Here is a 17,724-nt window from a genome sequence, read left to right as displayed (position 1 = left end):
GCTTCTGTTTCATGTGTTCATCCGCAGATTTTCTCAACCTATGCTGATTTTGTTACTTTTTTATTTACAATTTTTTATTCAAAAGTAATTGTGCTACTATATTTTAGTGTTCGATACTTTTTTGGCTTGATATCTTGTAACATTTACGAAATGAATAGCATCAATATGATGAACGGGTAGCTAACTTTAAAATATATCATGAAATGATACAATAAGTGGTGAATAAGAGAATGAAAAACAAAAATCAAATATACGAACTGAAAGATCTGCAATTACAGTTATATGCTTAAAACTTTGGTATTAAATTATTAAAGATTCATAAGTATACCTTTCATTATAACTCCAACTAATTAAAGTTTTCATGACTTCATGGAATAAATAATGAAAAAAGATTTAATGAAAATTAATATACTTGGAATTTGGAAAGGGAAACTCATTTAAAAGCTTTAATTGGACATATATATTTGAATTTACTTTTGACCATCAATAAATCAGAATTTTCTAGAGATGGTTCAAAGTTAAAACATAAAGAGGGGAAATTATTTGATCATACTAACAAAGGTATATTTGTAATTAACTGAATAAATTAACAAAAATATTGTTAAACACTTGGGATATTAAAAACTCAACAAAAAATTTAAGGCTAATGGGCCAAAACAAGACACAAACTGGGCCAGCCCAAAACGCCTGTTTCAACAACTCTTGTATTTTGGACTTGTATTTGAGAAACTAGTATTCCCTCCGCCGTCCGAGGAAGATACCCTTTCCTTGAGTGGACGAAATTTTATGTAATTTTATTTTATGTGTTAAGTAAAAAAAATTAAAAAAAAAAAGTAGATATAAATATGTTTTTATCTTTAGTAATGAGTTATCTTGGATGAGATAAAAGAAATATAATCTCTTTAGTAGAACAGAGTGAGTTGTACTAGAATTTTTAATAATTAATGACAAAAGTGTATAATAAAAATGAAGAGAGAGAATTATAGGTTCTAGAAAGGGACGGAAGAATGACAAAGTTTGGTCAATTTCTTATTAATCCCACAGCTTTTAAATATAGTCAATTATGTTAGTACATTTTTTACATTTTTCTTTTAAATATAGTCAATTATGCTAGTACATTTTTTACATTTTTCTTAATTGTCCTGTTGGTTTGAATATTAGAGATATTGTTATGATTTGGAAGTCAAAATACATAAACCGAATCTTATATTCTATATTTTCAGACTTTTATCCATGGATATTTTTTTATTGAAGTATAAATCTGCATTAAAGCTTTGGGTTTCGGCTTCCATGTCATATACAATATCCTTCTAATCTAAATTAATTTGACAACTGAAAAAAAAATATATAAAAAGGATGATATAATAGGCTATTTTTGTTAAGTTGCAATGTTCACCATAAATTGACCGAACTTCGTTATATTTTGGGCAATTTTGTCCTTCAATCTGAATTGATAAAATACATGATTAAGTATTTAAAGGATTTTACAATCACTGAATCAAAGGAATAACAATTTGATTATGTAAAGGACATTTAAAGTAGGACTCACAATAAGGCATAATCCGAATCCGACCAATTGTATTAGGTTGACTTGATGACGACCCAACTCATATGATTTGTCAATTCTACTGAAATGTGGCATGCATTACGTGGTCTAGACTCTAGAACATGTTCAATCATTGTTCCTAACTAAATATGGCATCCCTAATTATAATATCTCGTATACTGAATCTCATACTCAATTTTGAAGGTAGCTCAATATCAAACACAAAGAATAGCTTTGCTGCAGATGCATTATCTCATCACGATTACGATTTTAGCTCGGATTTCCACTTCTTGTCGAGCCTCTCGTCGACATTTCATGTTCGTTAGTTAATTATATCCAACTTTCTAATTTTTCCTAAAAAATCCTCCACGTGCATAACCCAAATACTAATTTTAGAAAAATATCATAACAATGTAAATGAAAAAGAAAAAACAAGACTATAATAAACACACAAATAAACAATCTACCATAAAAAAAATTAATTTTCCAATCAAACAATAAATAATCCATTTTATAGTAACGGCTAGTTTTGCTTTTATGGCAAGAGGAGCCTTTACTTATTCTCCCTCTCTTTCTCTCTCTTCCGCCATTAACACTTTCTTCACCATTTCTTCGCCGAGAAAAGCAAAAGCCTTCGCAAGGAGGCCTTTTCCACGAGCTTCATTGTCACAAAACCGATCAATTTCAGCTTCCCCCAATTTCTTCATAGCTCAACTAAAAAAAAAATTGAAAAAATGGATAATGCTCAGCGAAGAAATCGTGGCCTCAATCTGCCGGCGTCGATGTCGGAGACGTCTCTGCAGCTGAACACGCTCTCCACCGTATCGCCGATTAAGCTCGCGTCGCCGCTGAAATCGATGTCTCCGAGGACCATCGCGAATTTGTCGCCGTCGAAATCGACGTCTTCCTGCAGCGACAGATTCATCCCCTGCAGATCTTCGTCGAGGCTGCACACGTTCGGTCTGATCGAGAAGGCGTCTCCGGTGAAGGAAGGCGGCGGCGCGAGCGATGCGTACAATAGGTTGCTGAAAACGGAGCTCTTCGGGACTGATTTCGGATCCGGTGATTTTGGTTCGGGTGGTGTTAGGGGAGGTGGTTCTCCGATTAGTCCGAGCAAGAACATGCTGAGGTTTAAGACGGAGCAGCACTCCTCCGGGCCTAATTCGCCGTTTTCGCCGTCAATTTTGGGGCAGGATAGTGTGGGTTCTGGGGAGGCGGCGACGCCGCCTAAGCCGCCGAGGAAGGTCCCCAAAACGCCTCACAAGGTACATTTATTTGTGAACCTGATCAGCTCATGTTTTTCACTAACAATTGAATAGTGTTTATGATTTTCAATTGGTTGTTAAACATTACTGCATAGAAGTAGAAATTGAGCTGAATTTTAGTGGCAAAACTAGAAGAATTAATTTGTTCAGATTTAACTAATGTGTAACTGGTGTTAGTATAAGAAATGGAGCTGAAATCAGTAGTAAAGACTGAATTTTAATAGTGTCCATTATGTTTATGATGTTTGGACCAATATCATCAATGGGATAGTTAGCTTGAATTGTGTGTATCTATCACAAGGTATACTTTTGTTGATCATGTTTCTGCTACAGGTGGAAGCAATGTATGTTATTCTATGATATTTTGATAATTGCTTTTAAACCCTGATAAATCAGCTCATGTTTTCCACTAATAACTGAGTAGAGTATATGAAACGGTGCTGAATTTTAGTGGCAAGACTAGAAGATTTAAACCTAATGTGTAATTGGTCTTAGCTTATGAAATGGAGCTAATGTATACCTAATGTATATTCAGTAGCAAGAAGATTATGGCTTTCTATTAGTGTTCATTAAGTTTAAAGTTATCAATGAAATAAGCTTTTCTGTCAGAGAATCATGTACATAACTATATATAGTTAGCTTGAATTATAAATTTTCCTTGAGCTATGAATGTGAAGTTGGGATTTGGGATTCAAGATTTTTAGGTCACCAAGTGCATCGTTATTCAACTCAATGAGTACATTGTTGCAGGTACTTGATGCACCATCGCTTCAAGATGATTTCTATCTGAACTTGGTTGACTGGTCTTCTCAGAATGTTCTTGCTGTGGGATTGGGAACTTGTGTTTATTTATGGAGTGCTTCGAATAGTAAAGTGAGTTCTAAATTTTATTACGACTTGAATGGCTGCTTTCATTGTTTTCTGTCTTGTTAGTATCCATCTTCATTCTGCAAGAAACATCTAACTGAGAGGTCATTTATTGACAGGTAACGAAGTTGTGTGACTTGGGACCGAATGACAGCGTATGCTCGGTCCAATGGACACGAGAGGGCTCTTACATATCAGTCGGTACAAGTCTAGGTCAAGTTCAGGTAAACTTGCTGAAAGGTTTGTTGCGAAGCTATAGCATTAAGGTTGCAAGCGTCTCATATGTGGTTTGTGGTGTAGGTTTGGGACGGGACTCAGTGCAAGCGTCTAAGAACAATGTCCGGCCATCAAACTAGAGCAGGAGTACTGGCATGGAGTTCACGGATATTATCCTCTGGAAGCAGAGACAGGAACATACTTCAGCATGATCTTCGTGTTCCAAGTGATTATATCAGCAAGCTTATTGGACACAAATCCGAGGTAACCAGATTCTTCGTCTCTCTAGATATAGAACTGTCTCACTTCGATTCCACTGATGATCAAAGGCTAACCAAGTTTTGGACACATTAGGTGTGTGGATTGAAGTGGTCCCATGACGACCGAGAGCTTGCATCCGGTGGAAATGACAACCAGGTATAGATGTTATTCACTATCTTAATCATACACAAATTGGATTCTACCAACTGAAGATGTATGTATGATAAACCTTGGTTGGATTCAGTTACTTGTGTGGAATCAGCACTCCCAGCAGCCGATTTTGAGACTAACGGAGCATACAGCTGCTGTCAAAGCCATTACCTGGTCACCTCACCAGAACGGTCTTCTAGCCTCCGGAGGAGGAACTGCTGATCGTTGCATCCGTTTCTGGAACACCACGAGCGGCAATCAACTAAACAGTGTCGACACAGGAAGCCAGGTTAGCCTTGAGAAACTCACAAGATGGTTGTTCCATACATATAGAATCAGCTTTTCCTAAATCGAGCTAGTGATTCTCGTAGGTTTGCAATTTAGCTTGGAGCAAGAATGTCAATGAAATAGTGAGCACCCACGGATATTCCCAGAACCAAATAATGGTGTGGAAGTATCCAACTATGTCAAAGGTAAAACTGATGGTTTTTCCTTATCGTGTCGTGTCTTTTCAAACGAACTCTCATAATCATCTTCGTGCCATTTCTTTGTAGGTTGCAACACTAACTGGGCATGGTTTGAGGGTATTGTACCTGGCAATGTCTCCTGATGGTCAGGTATCATTCAAACAAACAAGCACATTCATTGAGTCTTTACTTACCATGTTGTTTCGACACTTTTAATAACTAGGCCTGAATTGGTATGTGTTTACAGACTATTGTCACCGGAGCAGGAGACGAGACACTCAGATTCTGGAATGTCTTTCCATCCGTTAAAACGCCTGTAAGTATCAACATGTCGTTTTTTCGCATGTTGCAAAACACTCAAGCCAAAAAGACGGCGATCAAACACAATGGCAGCACTGAATTTTGAACTAATTGTTTGTTGTTTGTGACATTCAGGCACAGGTGAAGGACACTGGCCTTTGGTCTTTAGGAAGAACTCAAATCAGATGACGAAGTGATTATAGGAAATAATAAGAAAGACCATTTTTATATTTTTTTTTATTTATCTGATGTGGAGATTGTAAAGTGAATTTCCTTTTTTTTTTTTTTTCTTTCCCCAACTTGTGCACAGTAGCAGCAAAATGTGGAGCTATTCTTTGTATTTGTTTATTTATTTGAGGATTTAATACTAATTTTTACACTTTTTTAGTTTTGACTTTTGAATCTTTCAATTCAAAATAACAAAATCAGTTTTTGTTTGCAAAAGTGTGTCTAGATGTTGCAATGAAGACCTAATTTTTTAGTTTGTAGCAAATTAATCTCCCTTCAAATTTAAGCATTTACAGAACTTCATAAACAGTTGAATCAATTTCTTTTTAACTTTTGGAAACTATAGTGTTCTCTCACATTCGCAAGAAAATAAGGTTGAGTTTAGTATAAATGGACTTCCTGTGGATAAAAGAATTTGTTATTTTGGAAAGGAGATTATTTTTGCTATCATATTAATGAGATTATGATTTTATTTTCTAGTTTCAGAAGTAACAAAAATTGTGATTTGAAAGACATTTTATCCCTTTATAAAACCATGAACAATAGGAACATTTTTGTATTTTTCTTTTGAACCTTTTTATTTGATGTGGAATTGTGAAGTGATTTTACCCCTTTTTTGTCTTGTGCAGGAATAAGGTTTAGAATGATACGATTGACAGTAAAATTTGTGCAATTATTAATTGTATTTTTTATTTGAGGTTTTAATCTTAAGTTTTACATTTCCTAAAAAAAATTGGCTTTGAAGATTGCACCTCAAAATAACAAAATTGGTTTTTAATAAACAAAGGCACACAATAGCCAAGGTGGCATTGTTCCATGATTATGCATTTATAGTTTCACATTTTCTTTGACACAGTATTTGCCCTTTGTTATGAGTAACAATCTGCTGCTTCTAAAGCAGGCCTTGGCAGATTAGATAGATCTCTCTTGAGCATGATCTGGTTGCTTTAGGCCTCAACCACGACGCCTTTCTGAAGAGTGGCTTGCATATTTGGTTGAACTCTGCGTAATCAACAGGAAAGACGAGAGAAAGTTCAGCAAGAAACTTGAAGAGAACAGGTCGAATGAGGAATTAGAAGCAGACCTTTTATATCTTCACTTTCCAGAAGCTTAATGATAAGGTGACCTCCTGGTTTTAGTAAACGACCGGTATCCAGGGCTGAGCCGGAACTGTCTATTTCAACTTCCTGTGGGGCATTGTTTACTGCAGCTGTCGTTCCAACTGCCAAGTCAAGTGCTCGCATCCCAAGCTCCACAGATAAAGCTGCGTCTCTACTTGTGATTCCAGAAACTAGCGGACACATGTCTGATAGGATGACGGAGAACCCCTTTTGCTGCAAGTAAATTGTGAAATGCATATCGGAATCATGTGTTTTTGGTCAGTCCGAGACTCATCCATTACTACACAAAAGTTTCAGTGAGACCACTGTCTAACTAGTCAAAACCCTGGGCTACCAATAGGCAGGTCTAAGTCTATGTTTGGTTGTTTTGCATATGAATATGAGTACCGTCTGACTAGTATTGACATGTAAGACAGTCTTGCACAAAACTCCCTCCCTCATGCAACATTAGATACACAGTTCTGAAATAGATCAACTTAACATTCTCCTGACCTTCCCAATTCGTTAACTAACGGAGTATTATATTCAAGAAAAAAAGTAAGAGCAAACAGATCAAACTGCATATACTAGAAATTCGAAGAAACCCGAGTGTATGTATATCAGCATTGATTCGAAGATCCAAAGCTTGAGTAGTAGGCCGTATACCTTAGGGGAGAGTGCCTAACTTGCTCTTTTGGTAGGAATTTACTGATTTCAGACACAAAGTAATCAGAAATATCACCTTTCAACCAATGTAAAAATCAACCTAAACATCCTCACAATCACAAATTATTCAAGAAACAAGAATAAGGGCAAACAGATCAAATTACATTTAGTAGCAATCGGAAGAAACCAAAGTGAGTGTAATCAGCATTGATTCAAAGTTCCAAAGCTCGAGTAGTAGGCCATACACGGAGAGAGTGCTCTAACTTGCTCTTTAGTAGGAGTTCATACATTTTAGGCACAAAGTAATCAGAAATATCACCGTTTACCAACTTAAATCAGCCAAAACATCCACACAAATTATTCAAGAAGAAAAAGAACTAAGAGCAAACAGATCAAACTGCATTTACAAGCAATCAGAGGAAACCAAAGTGCTTCGAAAACCCAAAGCTCGAGTAGTAAACCGTATACCTTAGGCGAGAGTGCTCTAACTTGCTCTCTTGGTAGCTTCATAACATCACCACAAACAGTTTTAACCCTCAAATCACAGTGTTGGGGCGGCACCTTAACCTTCTACTCTGCGCCACACCCCACAAATCGACTAAATAAACACAATCCAATAAACAAGATAAGTTAAAGACAAATGAGCTACAATGTGAAGAAACCTTAGTATCAATCCCCACAACTGCTCCACCCTTTTCCAATGGCCCCAAGTTCTGACATGCCACCTTCATTACGGATTAGTCAAAACCAGATTACAATTCGCACAAAACAAATCATCACACCACATTTTACTTCTCAATAAAAATTCAATCTTTATGTACCTGAAGCCAAGCACCGGGAGCGCAGCCTAGATCGAGAACAGAGCCACCGGGGCTTATGATTTTGTACTGCTTCTGCATCTGAATCAGCTGAAATTGAGTAAAATTTTCAGTTAAAATTCGATTAAATTGAACAGAATTATTCGCAGATATTCGGAGAGAGAAACAAGTGTGAGGAATCTAGAGAGAGAGGGAGAGACCTTGAAAGCAGAGCGAGCAACATAACCAAGGCGCTGAGCTTCCCTGTAGAAGAAATCTGGAGTTCCACTCATTTCTTGCTCAGCTATGGAAAGAGGAAGAGGGGGTTTTCTCAGGGTTTATTGCACTCGTTATAAATGTATAACTATTTATTTAATTTCATAAGAAATGATCATTATAAATTTATTGTTTTACTACTTAAGTGGAGTACTTAACTATAAATCTATACTTACTTTATCTGATCATTATTCGGATCAGAAAAACCGTCTTGATACCATTCCAAGATGATAACCACTTAGAAAAAGACAAATTCAAGATGATCACTACTTGTTAAAAGTAAATTCGAAGATGACAACTACTTCGTTTAGATACTTAAAGAACACTCTTTTCTTAATTCTCAAAACTAGCCATGTTCGTATGCGTAGTGAATTTGAGGTGCTTCTATATAGTGAGCTTGAGGTGCATAGCGGGTCCGAGAGCACTAGTTAGGATGTAATAAAGGTTTTTCTTGATTTAACTATGATTGGGTTGGTTTTTTTATTACTTTTATTTTGAACTTTTATTTCACTTGTTTTTGTTTTTTTTCCTGTTGTAATAAGTTAAAGTCTGTAATCGACTTGAGTTTTCCAAATTTCCTAACAATTCGTGGCGTCATTCTGATGTAGTTAATGTTAATATTATTTGTTTTATTTTATTTTATTTAGTTTATGTAATATCTTAGAGCATCCACAGTGGGACGGATTGTATCGGGCGGACTATCGTCCGCCACTGTAGCCATGCGGACAATGGTAAATTCGTCTGCGAACGATAGACCTTCAACCATGCATCGTTTGTGGTATCATCCGTCCCACTGCGGCAACGTAGACTATACCGCAGACGATTGCACACATTTTTTTTTAATTCTTCAAAATCTATATATATTTTCACCATTTTATACTTCTATTCACTCTATTCTATCTCATTCTCTATTCTCTATCTCATTCTTCCATACACCACAATGAATCTCGGTGATTGATAAGGCTAATTTCATGCATCGGTTATATGTGAAAAACGTTATAATTTGCTGGGTCTAACACGTTTCCTAAGCCAGACATGGAGCCGTCTCCCACCCGCGCACCCGCCCCACCCTGCCGCCAGTTGGGAATGCTTTAGACTAGCCTCTTTATCTGTAGTGCACTTGTTTTTTATTTCCACTTTGTAACTTTTTTTTAATTAAGTAAATGTAGGATTTGCCTTAATTGTGGTGCTTTTTTATTTTATTATTTTGCTTGATATATTTGAAAACATAAATTAAATATAAAATAAAAATATAAAAACTATAGGGCAGACTTTAGGGCGTCCCACTGTAGGTGGAAGGGTAGGAGGATAAAATGCTGATGTGGCGGAGCATAGGGCGCCCTATAGGGCGGACCTTAGGGCGCCCCTTGATGCTCTTATGAATTGTTATTAATATTTTGAGTAAAAGCCAAAATTGGTCCTGAACATATATGATCATTTTACGTTTTTGGTCCTAAACATTATCTTTTGGATTTTTTGGTCCTCCGAGTTTAAACCCAATTTTGACTAAAATTAACATTTTAATTCTGTTTTTCTCCTTAATTAATTCACTAACTATTATTATAAATATTCTTTTAAAATTAGAAAATTAGAATTAAATATTATGAAGAAACTTGGGGGATTGTTGAGAAGGGTCCAGCACCGCCACCGGAGAAGTGCTGGAGCTCCGGGTGGTGGTGGTCGGCGATGCTGAACAGCGGCGAGGCGACGGCGGAAGTGTAGGGGTTCGCCGGCAGGTGCATTTGCGCTCACCTCTGCTTCGACTCCGGTGAAGTCAATTTGGACGGCAGCGGCGATTTGAATTACTTGTAGCAGGTGACGAAATCGTCGGCGTGCAGCAGCACATCTGAAACGAGCAAGGGGTCGGGGCTGTCTCTGTCTATCTAGATCTGAGAGTAGAATCAAGGCGAGGGAGCGGGCCAAGGAGCGAGTCGCGGAGAAGGAGGAGTCGACTCATCCACCCTCTCTCAACCCTATCTCTCACACCACTTCCTTCACCGAGCTCTTGAATGGCGGAATCGGTAATTCCAACTCCGCCGCCCCAAGGCACTGGTCCTCCACTCCCATGGACTACTTCACCTCCGGCCTCCTAGCCCCGCCCTCCGCCGCTCGTCCCGCCCGCGCAAATGCACCTGCCGGCGAACCCCTACACCTCCGCCGTCGCCTCGCCGCTGTTCAGCATCGCCGACCACCACCACCCGGAGCTCCAGCACTTCTCCGGCGACGGTGCTGGGCCCTTCTCAACACCCCCCAAGTTTCTTCATAATATTTAATTCTAATTTTCTAATTTTAAAAGAATATTTATAATAATAGTTAGTGAATTAATTTAGGAGAAAATCAGAATTAAAAATGTTAATTTTGGTCAAAATCAGGTTTAAACCCGTTGACCGTTAGTTTCTAACGGAAATATTGACGGAGGACCAAAATGATCAAATTTTCATATGTGCAGGACCAAAAAATCCAAAAGATAATGTTTAGGACCAAAAACATAAAATGATCATATGTTCAGAACCAATTTTGGCATTTACTCTATTAATTTATAAATTCTATTAACATCATACATTCATTTGTTTTCTATGAATTTAGAGTTATTGAGAAAATAATTAAATTGAAGTTTTATTTAGAATAAATTGTACATCTAATAACGTTAACAATAACTTTTGATATATTAGAATTGAAACAAATATATAGAATAAGACAAAAATGCTAACAAGAACAATATCTCGATAGATGATGTTATGATGCTTATATAATTATCGTGAGGAAACAATTCTCTACGCATACTTATCTAATAAAGTAATTTAGAATTTTAATCATTTAGCAATAACGGGCTTGATTTGAAGAAAATTGGGTCTCCATCTCAATAATGGACATACCGTCGCCTCCTTGTTAGGGTCCACAGTTCTAAGGGGTTCGGTGGCACCATGTTGTTTCCCCTGTTGTTTAGACCAATAGGAGTGCGCAGCCAAGGTGCGATCCAGCAGATCCTGAGGCACCGGCTCTCCTCGTCTCTGATGAGGAGATGCCGGCTGTGTGAACTAGAGTCTTCCATTTATCCTGTATAAGCAACAAATTGCACATCACATGGGAGTAAAGCTAGTTATTGATTAGCTGAATTAGCACCTAATCAGTCTTAAGTATATCCATAACATTCACTTGAAAGATCCATTTAATTTTATAATTCATGAGATTCGGTTGGTAATATGGTATTCCTAAGAGTCTGTCCAATGAAGATAATATAAGATTATCACATCCTAACAGACAGAAGAAAACAGAAAGCGACCGAAACCCAAAAGGCCAAACTGCACACGAAGACCGACAAAACAGCATAAGCATAATACCAAATATATCGATAACTGACATCTTGAAATAGATACCTTCAAGTCGACATACGTGCGATGATCTGCATGCTCGAAAGCACCCATTTTGGCATCACGCCACCTGCATAAGCAAAAGCATTATTGGAAACGAAAATGTGATAGGATGGATCAGAAGCAAATCTTGAAGGGCTATATTAGTGTCAAACCGAGTTTTGTACTATATTCTTACCTTCCGGTCCCAACTTCACCTATGGAGAAAGGTCTCCTAGTTCTGCGCTGTGACGGTTCATTATTTTTTGGTTTGGGGTTCGCTGGAACTACTACAAGGGACTCTGAGTTCGTTGGAGAAACTGGAACTAATGCGTTGGAATCAGGAACCCACCATTCACAGTGTCGTCTGTAGGAGTCTGTGGGGCAGACATGAAATCACTGGTAACCACACCATCATCAACTTTACTTACCAAAAGGGGGATCTACCAAGGCATTTGAAATCCCTGAATCAACCATTGGAGTGGCAGGAGACCTGGAGATCATGATAAACAAGAAGCATGTCAAATCAGAAAGGAATTAAGAGATTATATAATAACTTCAGCCCTCAAGGTAGATAAGATCAGTGATATGGTTAAGAAAAGTATCATACTCTGTACCTCATTAACTCCTCGTCTGCATCACATGGCAATACTGAGGTAAGTTTTTTGAGTCATGGTTGAGCAAATAATTGTAAAACTCGGCTCCAATGTAAAATCCAGAATGTCAAGATCGCTCTAAGAAATACCAGCCTGCTGCAAAGTTCTTTTGTCATCTCTAACTTTCTTCCCTTGAAGAACTACCCCAACTCGTACTCCATTTCCAAGAATAGCAGTAATTGCCTCCATCAAAGTTCTCTAAAAAAGATCCAGGCCAGTATATAACTTAATACTTGTTTGCATACATTACCCCGCACAGAGTAACATATCAGGAAAAAAATAGACACAAACCTTCAGAGGACCAACACTTGCGGTTTCAGGGACTTCAATATAAATTTCCGGTACCTTAAAGGCCTTAATGATGAACTTCACTGAAAGAGTAGAAAACACGAATGTAAGAATTTCTTCATGTCAACAAAGAGAGATAAAAGAAAAAAAATTGAGAGTTCCGGAAGAATAATTCTAATACCATGAAGATCCTTGCCGTTTTTATGGCCTTCCATTGGAGCTTGATCCGCCCGTCACTGCAAAATTTAATAATACTTATTTAGATATGTATATAACACCAACAGAAAGAATTTTCAAATAACAAGAATGATAGAGGACCTCTTTCCAACATGATGCCCGAATCACTCTTGTCCATGCACATCCCCCTTCTACTGGGTGCTAGAAATGCTATTACTACTGTGCTAATGCTGATCAAACAGTTTCCTTTTCTTGAAGGGTGCTTGTAGACATCTCTCTTGGGTATAAATTCTCTTCCTATTTTGGTAAAACGACTTCACTCCATTCCCTGAAAACCCAAAAAAGCATACAGGAAGGGATACGATTAGTTAAATAAGGAGAGTTGCTCGTGCAAACTAGATTACTGAAAATGCAGACAACTTGAGTAATTTTCAAACTCAGATAAGCAAGCAAGCTAACACTTACTAAGGTTATAGAGTTCACAACTCCCTATCTTTGGGGCCATCTTCTGGTATTTGGATGCCAGCATCTTCCTTATTCTTCAGTGACCAGTGCGCGGCTGTGGCCTAAAGGGCCTAAACTTGGTGCTCAGTTTATTGCACCCATAACAATTATCATCATCATCACTAATTTTTATTTTTACAGTATTCCATGAGAGATCGGGCTCCTGAACGGGGATAAAAGAACTCTCAGCACAGCTTCCATGGTCAACACTCTCTGATTTCGGAGTTTGCTCATCTGTATGCTGCTCCGTTGCATTCTCATTTTTTAGAATGCCGGTATGAGCTTCTACATTACTTGAAACAGAACTTTCACTCTCCTGTAACAGCTTCCCAGCTACAGTTGCAAGTAATTCAAAGGCACAAAGTTGGTTGTCCTCGACTGGATTCTTGCGTGGGCATCTCTTCTGCGATGACAAATAAACATCAGATGGCAGGACACATACGTAATATAATGGAAAGCAACGGAAAACATGGTTACCCTGATTGATCTGGGAGCTTTGGGAATAATGAAGGATCGAATACCATTGAGCCGATAATCCAACCTCTTTTTTGGTACCATATTCTAGAACGCATACCACTGCGAGATCTCCAATTTAAGAAACGTGAGGTTGCCAAATAACCTTTAAACTACAAGACATTCACCATGCAAGAGCATATCAGAGATCAAGTACTTAACTATGCATAAATACAAGCAAAGTAAACAAAAAACTCGGAATTAGAATATAGGTGATCAATGTGGAAGAGAGAGAGATGAAAAGTAAGTACTGTCCCGAAAACAATATGAAAAATCTATTATCCATAACGCAAGAGAAACATAGACTCAACAATCTTCTAAACATATAGGCATAAAGAATCTATCATAGAAAAGACCATCGAGAAGTCAGATCTACAATCCAAACTTGGCAGCGTATGAAAGAAAAAAAAAATTGCGTTTCGGTTAAAATAGAAATTGAACGAGATCATTCAGCTACAAAATAAAGAAGGTTCTCCTGATCGATCCAGCCAAAATCTTCTGTCTCTAAACAGTTCATCGTAATTAGATGAAGCCTCAAAAAATATGTTGACTCAAAACGAAATGAAACAATTCTAACCCAAAAATAGATAATTCTCTCCATCCGCAGCTCCTAGGCAACCAAATTATCAAAAATCAACACTCATCAGATCCAATTACACGAATCCAGAGCCCGATCAGCTCCCACACCATGCCAAAAATAAAGCAGAAACGAAGAAATCAAGGCAACAAATTCCAGAAACAGAAAACCCCAATGTTCGCTTCTATCACCCAAAACCCCACAAATTTAGCCAGATCGCCGCGGGATCAACTTCAATTTCCACAATTACAGTCGAAAATCACGATCAAAACAGCAAATTTACCAGGATCGGTTAAACCCCAGCAGAATTGCAATTCCAGAGGCGAAGAGAGTAGAAAGGCAAAAACCCCCAAAAATGGCGCACCAACAACACACGCAATTAGAATTGCAGAAGAAGGATACAAACAAAAAGCAATTACCTGATGAATAAGAGGATAAATACTGGACGTCTGCTTCTGCTTTTGCCTTTTTGTATATATACAGTTAACAAGAATTTCGAATTTACGTGACGCCAATAAATCTCAGGTAAAACCTCTTTTGGGTTTTTGGGAAAACCAGAGGGGTTTTGTGGGTGTGATTCGTGTGAATGTGGAAAGGGGATAGGGGTTATGGTTGTTGGTGCTGCTTTTATATATATTTATATTATTATTTTATTCTAAGATGCAATTTTATTTTTTCTAAAATTATTTTGATTTTTATAGATAAGCTTTTCATTTATCTTATTTTATCCTTGAAACGAATTGGGTAGATTGATGTGGCAATGGAAAAGGAATTGATAAGGATGAGGTGGAATTGACTTGTAATTTTAATATACATCTAGTTATTTTTAGAAATTTATAGACCAATGACATGGTTTTGATTGGAAGTTTCAATTTGTCAATTTGGTCGAAATCCATCCACAATTTATTATGGTAATATGTATTTGATTTATTAGATATAAGACATATTTAGAGAATTCAGTTTATAAATTGTTTGGAAAAAGCATATACAGTGAAATCTTATATATTTAGAGAATTTGTTTGGTCTATAATTATTGAAATCGTGTGTGATAAATATAAAAAAGCTAAATCGTTCAAAAAAGCATATGCAGAATCTTACACTTATAAATACCATGTGCGACAGTTCCGCGTAAACCGTGTGCGATTCGAATAAATTCCATTTTCTGGATTCGCTATTAAATGTATTTGACTATTTATATTATGAGGAATCAGTTAATAATGTTAACATATACAAAATCGTTCATAAAATTTTGGATTCAAGTAATTGATAGCGTCAACATATAATTTATAACTCACACGCATTTAAAATGACTCAAACTCTGACCTATTGACGATGGATGGAGTGATTGTAACCAAGAATAAGTTGGACCACTTCCTAACAATTCTCAAAGACTCAAATTCTTTATTTCCACCACCACCCTATCTATCTACTACTCTATAAGATAGAATGTGCCACATGGCATTTGTGTGTATTGTTTTATAATAATATTAATAAAATCTTTAAATAATATTTACTCTCCAATAGATTAGAAATTTAAAAGAATGGTTAGTTTGAACTTAAAATATTTGTCTTATGTATTAATCAATCTATCATCGGACCAACTCATACCTATACTAAGTGTGTTTTGTTAATAATGTATGACATCAAAATTAATAACTATATCTCAAGAATTTAATTATAAGAAATAGGAGTATAGTTTTGTTGTATAGTAGTAATAATGGTATAACAGTCGATACTTTTTTGCTCCGAAACTGAAAAATAATGACCTAAACTGTCACGGAATAGAGATTATTGGCATTGATTAGGGATTGCACTTAGGGTATCTCCACCGGCGCCCCTCCCACTCGCCCGTCGGGGACGGGCGACCTGACGGGCGCCATAGTGGGCGGGAAGGGCGCCCACGCCCGTCCCGAGTGCCCCTGCGATGGCCTCACCCCTCGGCTCGACGTCCTACGACGGGCGCCACGTGTGGCGTGGGTAGGACGTCCCACCGATTTTTTTTTTTTAAACTCTATAAATACGGCTCGTGTCGAAATTTTAATTCCGTAAATTTTAATTTTAATTTTGAATTTATTAATTTTATTGCGGGAAGTCCTAGTGGGAAGTCCTAGTGCAGTGGGAAGAGCTAGTGATATTGCAGTGGAATGGGAAGGGCTAGTGCTGACGTGGTATGGGAAGGACTAGTGAGAGGGGTGAGTGGGAGGGGCGCCACCGGAGACACTCGTTCAAAATTAGCTGTGTATTAATTGATCTTCATGAATTAATGAGAAATCAGTTTTTTCTTTAGTTGGATCAGACAAAAGTGGTCTAATAGCGGAACTTCTATTTACAAAAGCATGTATTAGGTGATTAATCACCTCTTTTTTTATCAAGATTTTGAAATTTTGCTTGGAAAACATAGACTTAATACTTATTAGTGAATTATATAATCTTATCACGAATTAACTATTGTGGATTTGTCTTTTCATTGTTCTTTTCCGAGAAACATCTTGATAGGTTTGTGCATTGAAATCGGAAGATGTAAATAAATTTTTGTAACAAAAAAATCTAGAAAAGTCGTAGTATGATATTTTAATGGAGATTGATGGAAAATATATTTAATTACAAATTGTAGAAAAGCTTGCAAGGTTCAGCCAAAAGTAGATAATTATTAAATTAATTGTGTGTACTGTGTACCTAAATTATAGATTAGATTGTGTATTAAACGTAGTATAATAAATTTTAATTAAGATAAAGGATTATAAGTTTATGAGCCCAAAACCCTAATGTAGTCAATATAGCATTTCTTTGATGAGAAGTAGCAATTAGCTAGAGTACGTTTAGAATGTTTAGAATATTAGTACTTATATTTTTCTATTCTACAGAAATAGCTAAGTGATTTAATATAATTAAAATTATCAAGCTACAATTGAATTTTTTTAATTTCATCATTTACTAGTATTATTTTTAATTTTAAATATTTATTTAAATTGTGATATATATAAAATCAAAATAAATGAGCGAAAAATCAACCGTTGTCTAAATATACCAAAAATAAAATTTAAAAAAAATCTAAATGAAAACACTAACATCTACTGTGACATGGTGATGCCTCAAACCACCCTCCACGGCTTTCAGCCGCGTGGTGGGGAATGGCAGCCACTCCGTTTGCGACTTGGCTGCAGTGGCACCGCTAGTGTACCTGTACGGGCGCCAGGCAGCCGAGTCTCGGGCAGCCATAGATGTTCTTATAGTCAACATCCCATCATAAGTATCATTTTCAATGTTTCATGACTTTCAAATTAGATTTATAGTTCTCTGAGTTTGCCATAACTGTGATTAAATGAAGTATTCAATTTTGGAGATATAAATAATGCAGTCAAAGTACGTACTTCTTTGACTACTATTAATACCTTATATATTCATGATACAGCGTATTAGTACTATAAAATATTTTAATATGTGTAGCAATAACTCTATAAGATTTTTCATATATACACTAGCATGCCTGAAATATTTATAATAATTGATGAATATTTCC

At 36.8% G+C, this 17,724-nt stretch overlaps 2 protein-coding genes and 1 pseudogene across 2 annotated transcripts; 1 reads left to right on the top strand and 2 right to left on the bottom strand.

The window, feature by feature from the left end:
• The first annotated feature begins 2,130 nt into the window (after positions 1–2,130).
• LOC125214508 (protein FIZZY-RELATED 3) lies at positions 2,131–5,451 on the top strand. The gene is made up of 10 exons (XM_048115563.1): positions 2,131–2,811; positions 3,562–3,684; positions 3,798–3,902; positions 3,979–4,158; positions 4,249–4,311; positions 4,400–4,594; positions 4,677–4,778; positions 4,860–4,922; positions 5,020–5,088; positions 5,208–5,451. Exons 1-10 carry the CDS (start codon positions 2,281–2,283, stop codon positions 5,259–5,261), a joined length of 1,485 nt encoding a protein of 494 aa, XP_047971520.1. The 5' UTR covers positions 2,131–2,280; the 3' UTR covers positions 5,262–5,451.
• Positions 5,452–6,059: 608 nt separating this feature from the next.
• On the bottom strand, positions 6,060–8,230 carry LOC125213979 (ribosomal RNA large subunit methyltransferase E). Its single transcript, XM_048114810.1, has 6 exons — positions 8,085–8,230; positions 7,888–7,974; positions 7,729–7,791; positions 7,535–7,636; positions 6,385–6,634; positions 6,060–6,302 (listed from the first exon to the last, which is right to left on the bottom strand). The coding sequence occupies exons 1-6, from the start codon at positions 8,154–8,156 to the stop codon at positions 6,193–6,195; spliced, it is 684 nt and encodes a 227-aa protein (XP_047970767.1). The 5' UTR covers positions 8,157–8,230; the 3' UTR covers positions 6,060–6,192.
• A 2,722-nt stretch (positions 8,231–10,952) lies between these two features.
• Positions 10,953–14,792, bottom strand: LOC125191583 (annotated as a pseudogene).
• Between the last annotated feature and the right edge of the window lie 2,932 nt (positions 14,793–17,724).

This window comes from Salvia hispanica, chromosome 1 (assembly GCF_023119035.1).
Source record: "Salvia hispanica cultivar TCC Black 2014 chromosome 1, UniMelb_Shisp_WGS_1.0, whole genome shotgun sequence".
Lineage (NCBI taxonomy): Eukaryota > Viridiplantae > Streptophyta > Magnoliopsida > Lamiales > Lamiaceae > Salvia > Salvia hispanica.
The sequence above is the reverse complement of the archived record's forward strand: the minus strand, read 5'-3'. Positions and strand labels throughout refer to the sequence as shown.

Excerpts from the sequence above, each read along its gene's own strand:
- LOC125214508 (XM_048115563.1), top strand. The coding sequence starts at position 2,281 with ATGGATAATGCTCAGCGAAGAAATCGTGGCCTCAATCTGCCGGCGTCG. Across the intron at positions 4,312-4,399 it reads CCGGTGGAAATGACAACCAG|TTACTTGTGTGGAATCAGCA; the intron begins GTATAGATGTTA and ends GGTTGGATTCAG. Across the intron at positions 4,779-4,859 it reads AGTATCCAACTATGTCAAAG|GTTGCAACACTAACTGGGCA; the intron begins GTAAAACTGATG and ends ATTTCTTTGTAG.
- LOC125213979 (XM_048114810.1), bottom strand. The coding sequence starts at position 8,156 with ATGAGTGGAACTCCAGATTTCTTCTACAGGGAAGCTCAGCGCCTTGGT. Across the intron at positions 7,792-7,887 it reads CTCCCGGTGCTTGGCTTCAG|GTGGCATGTCAGAACTTGGG; the intron begins GTACATAAAGAT and ends TCCGTAATGAAG. Across the intron at positions 6,303-6,384 it reads GGAAAGTGAAGATATAAAAG|AGTTCAACCAAATATGCAAG; the intron begins GTCTGCTTCTAA and ends TTGATTACGCAG.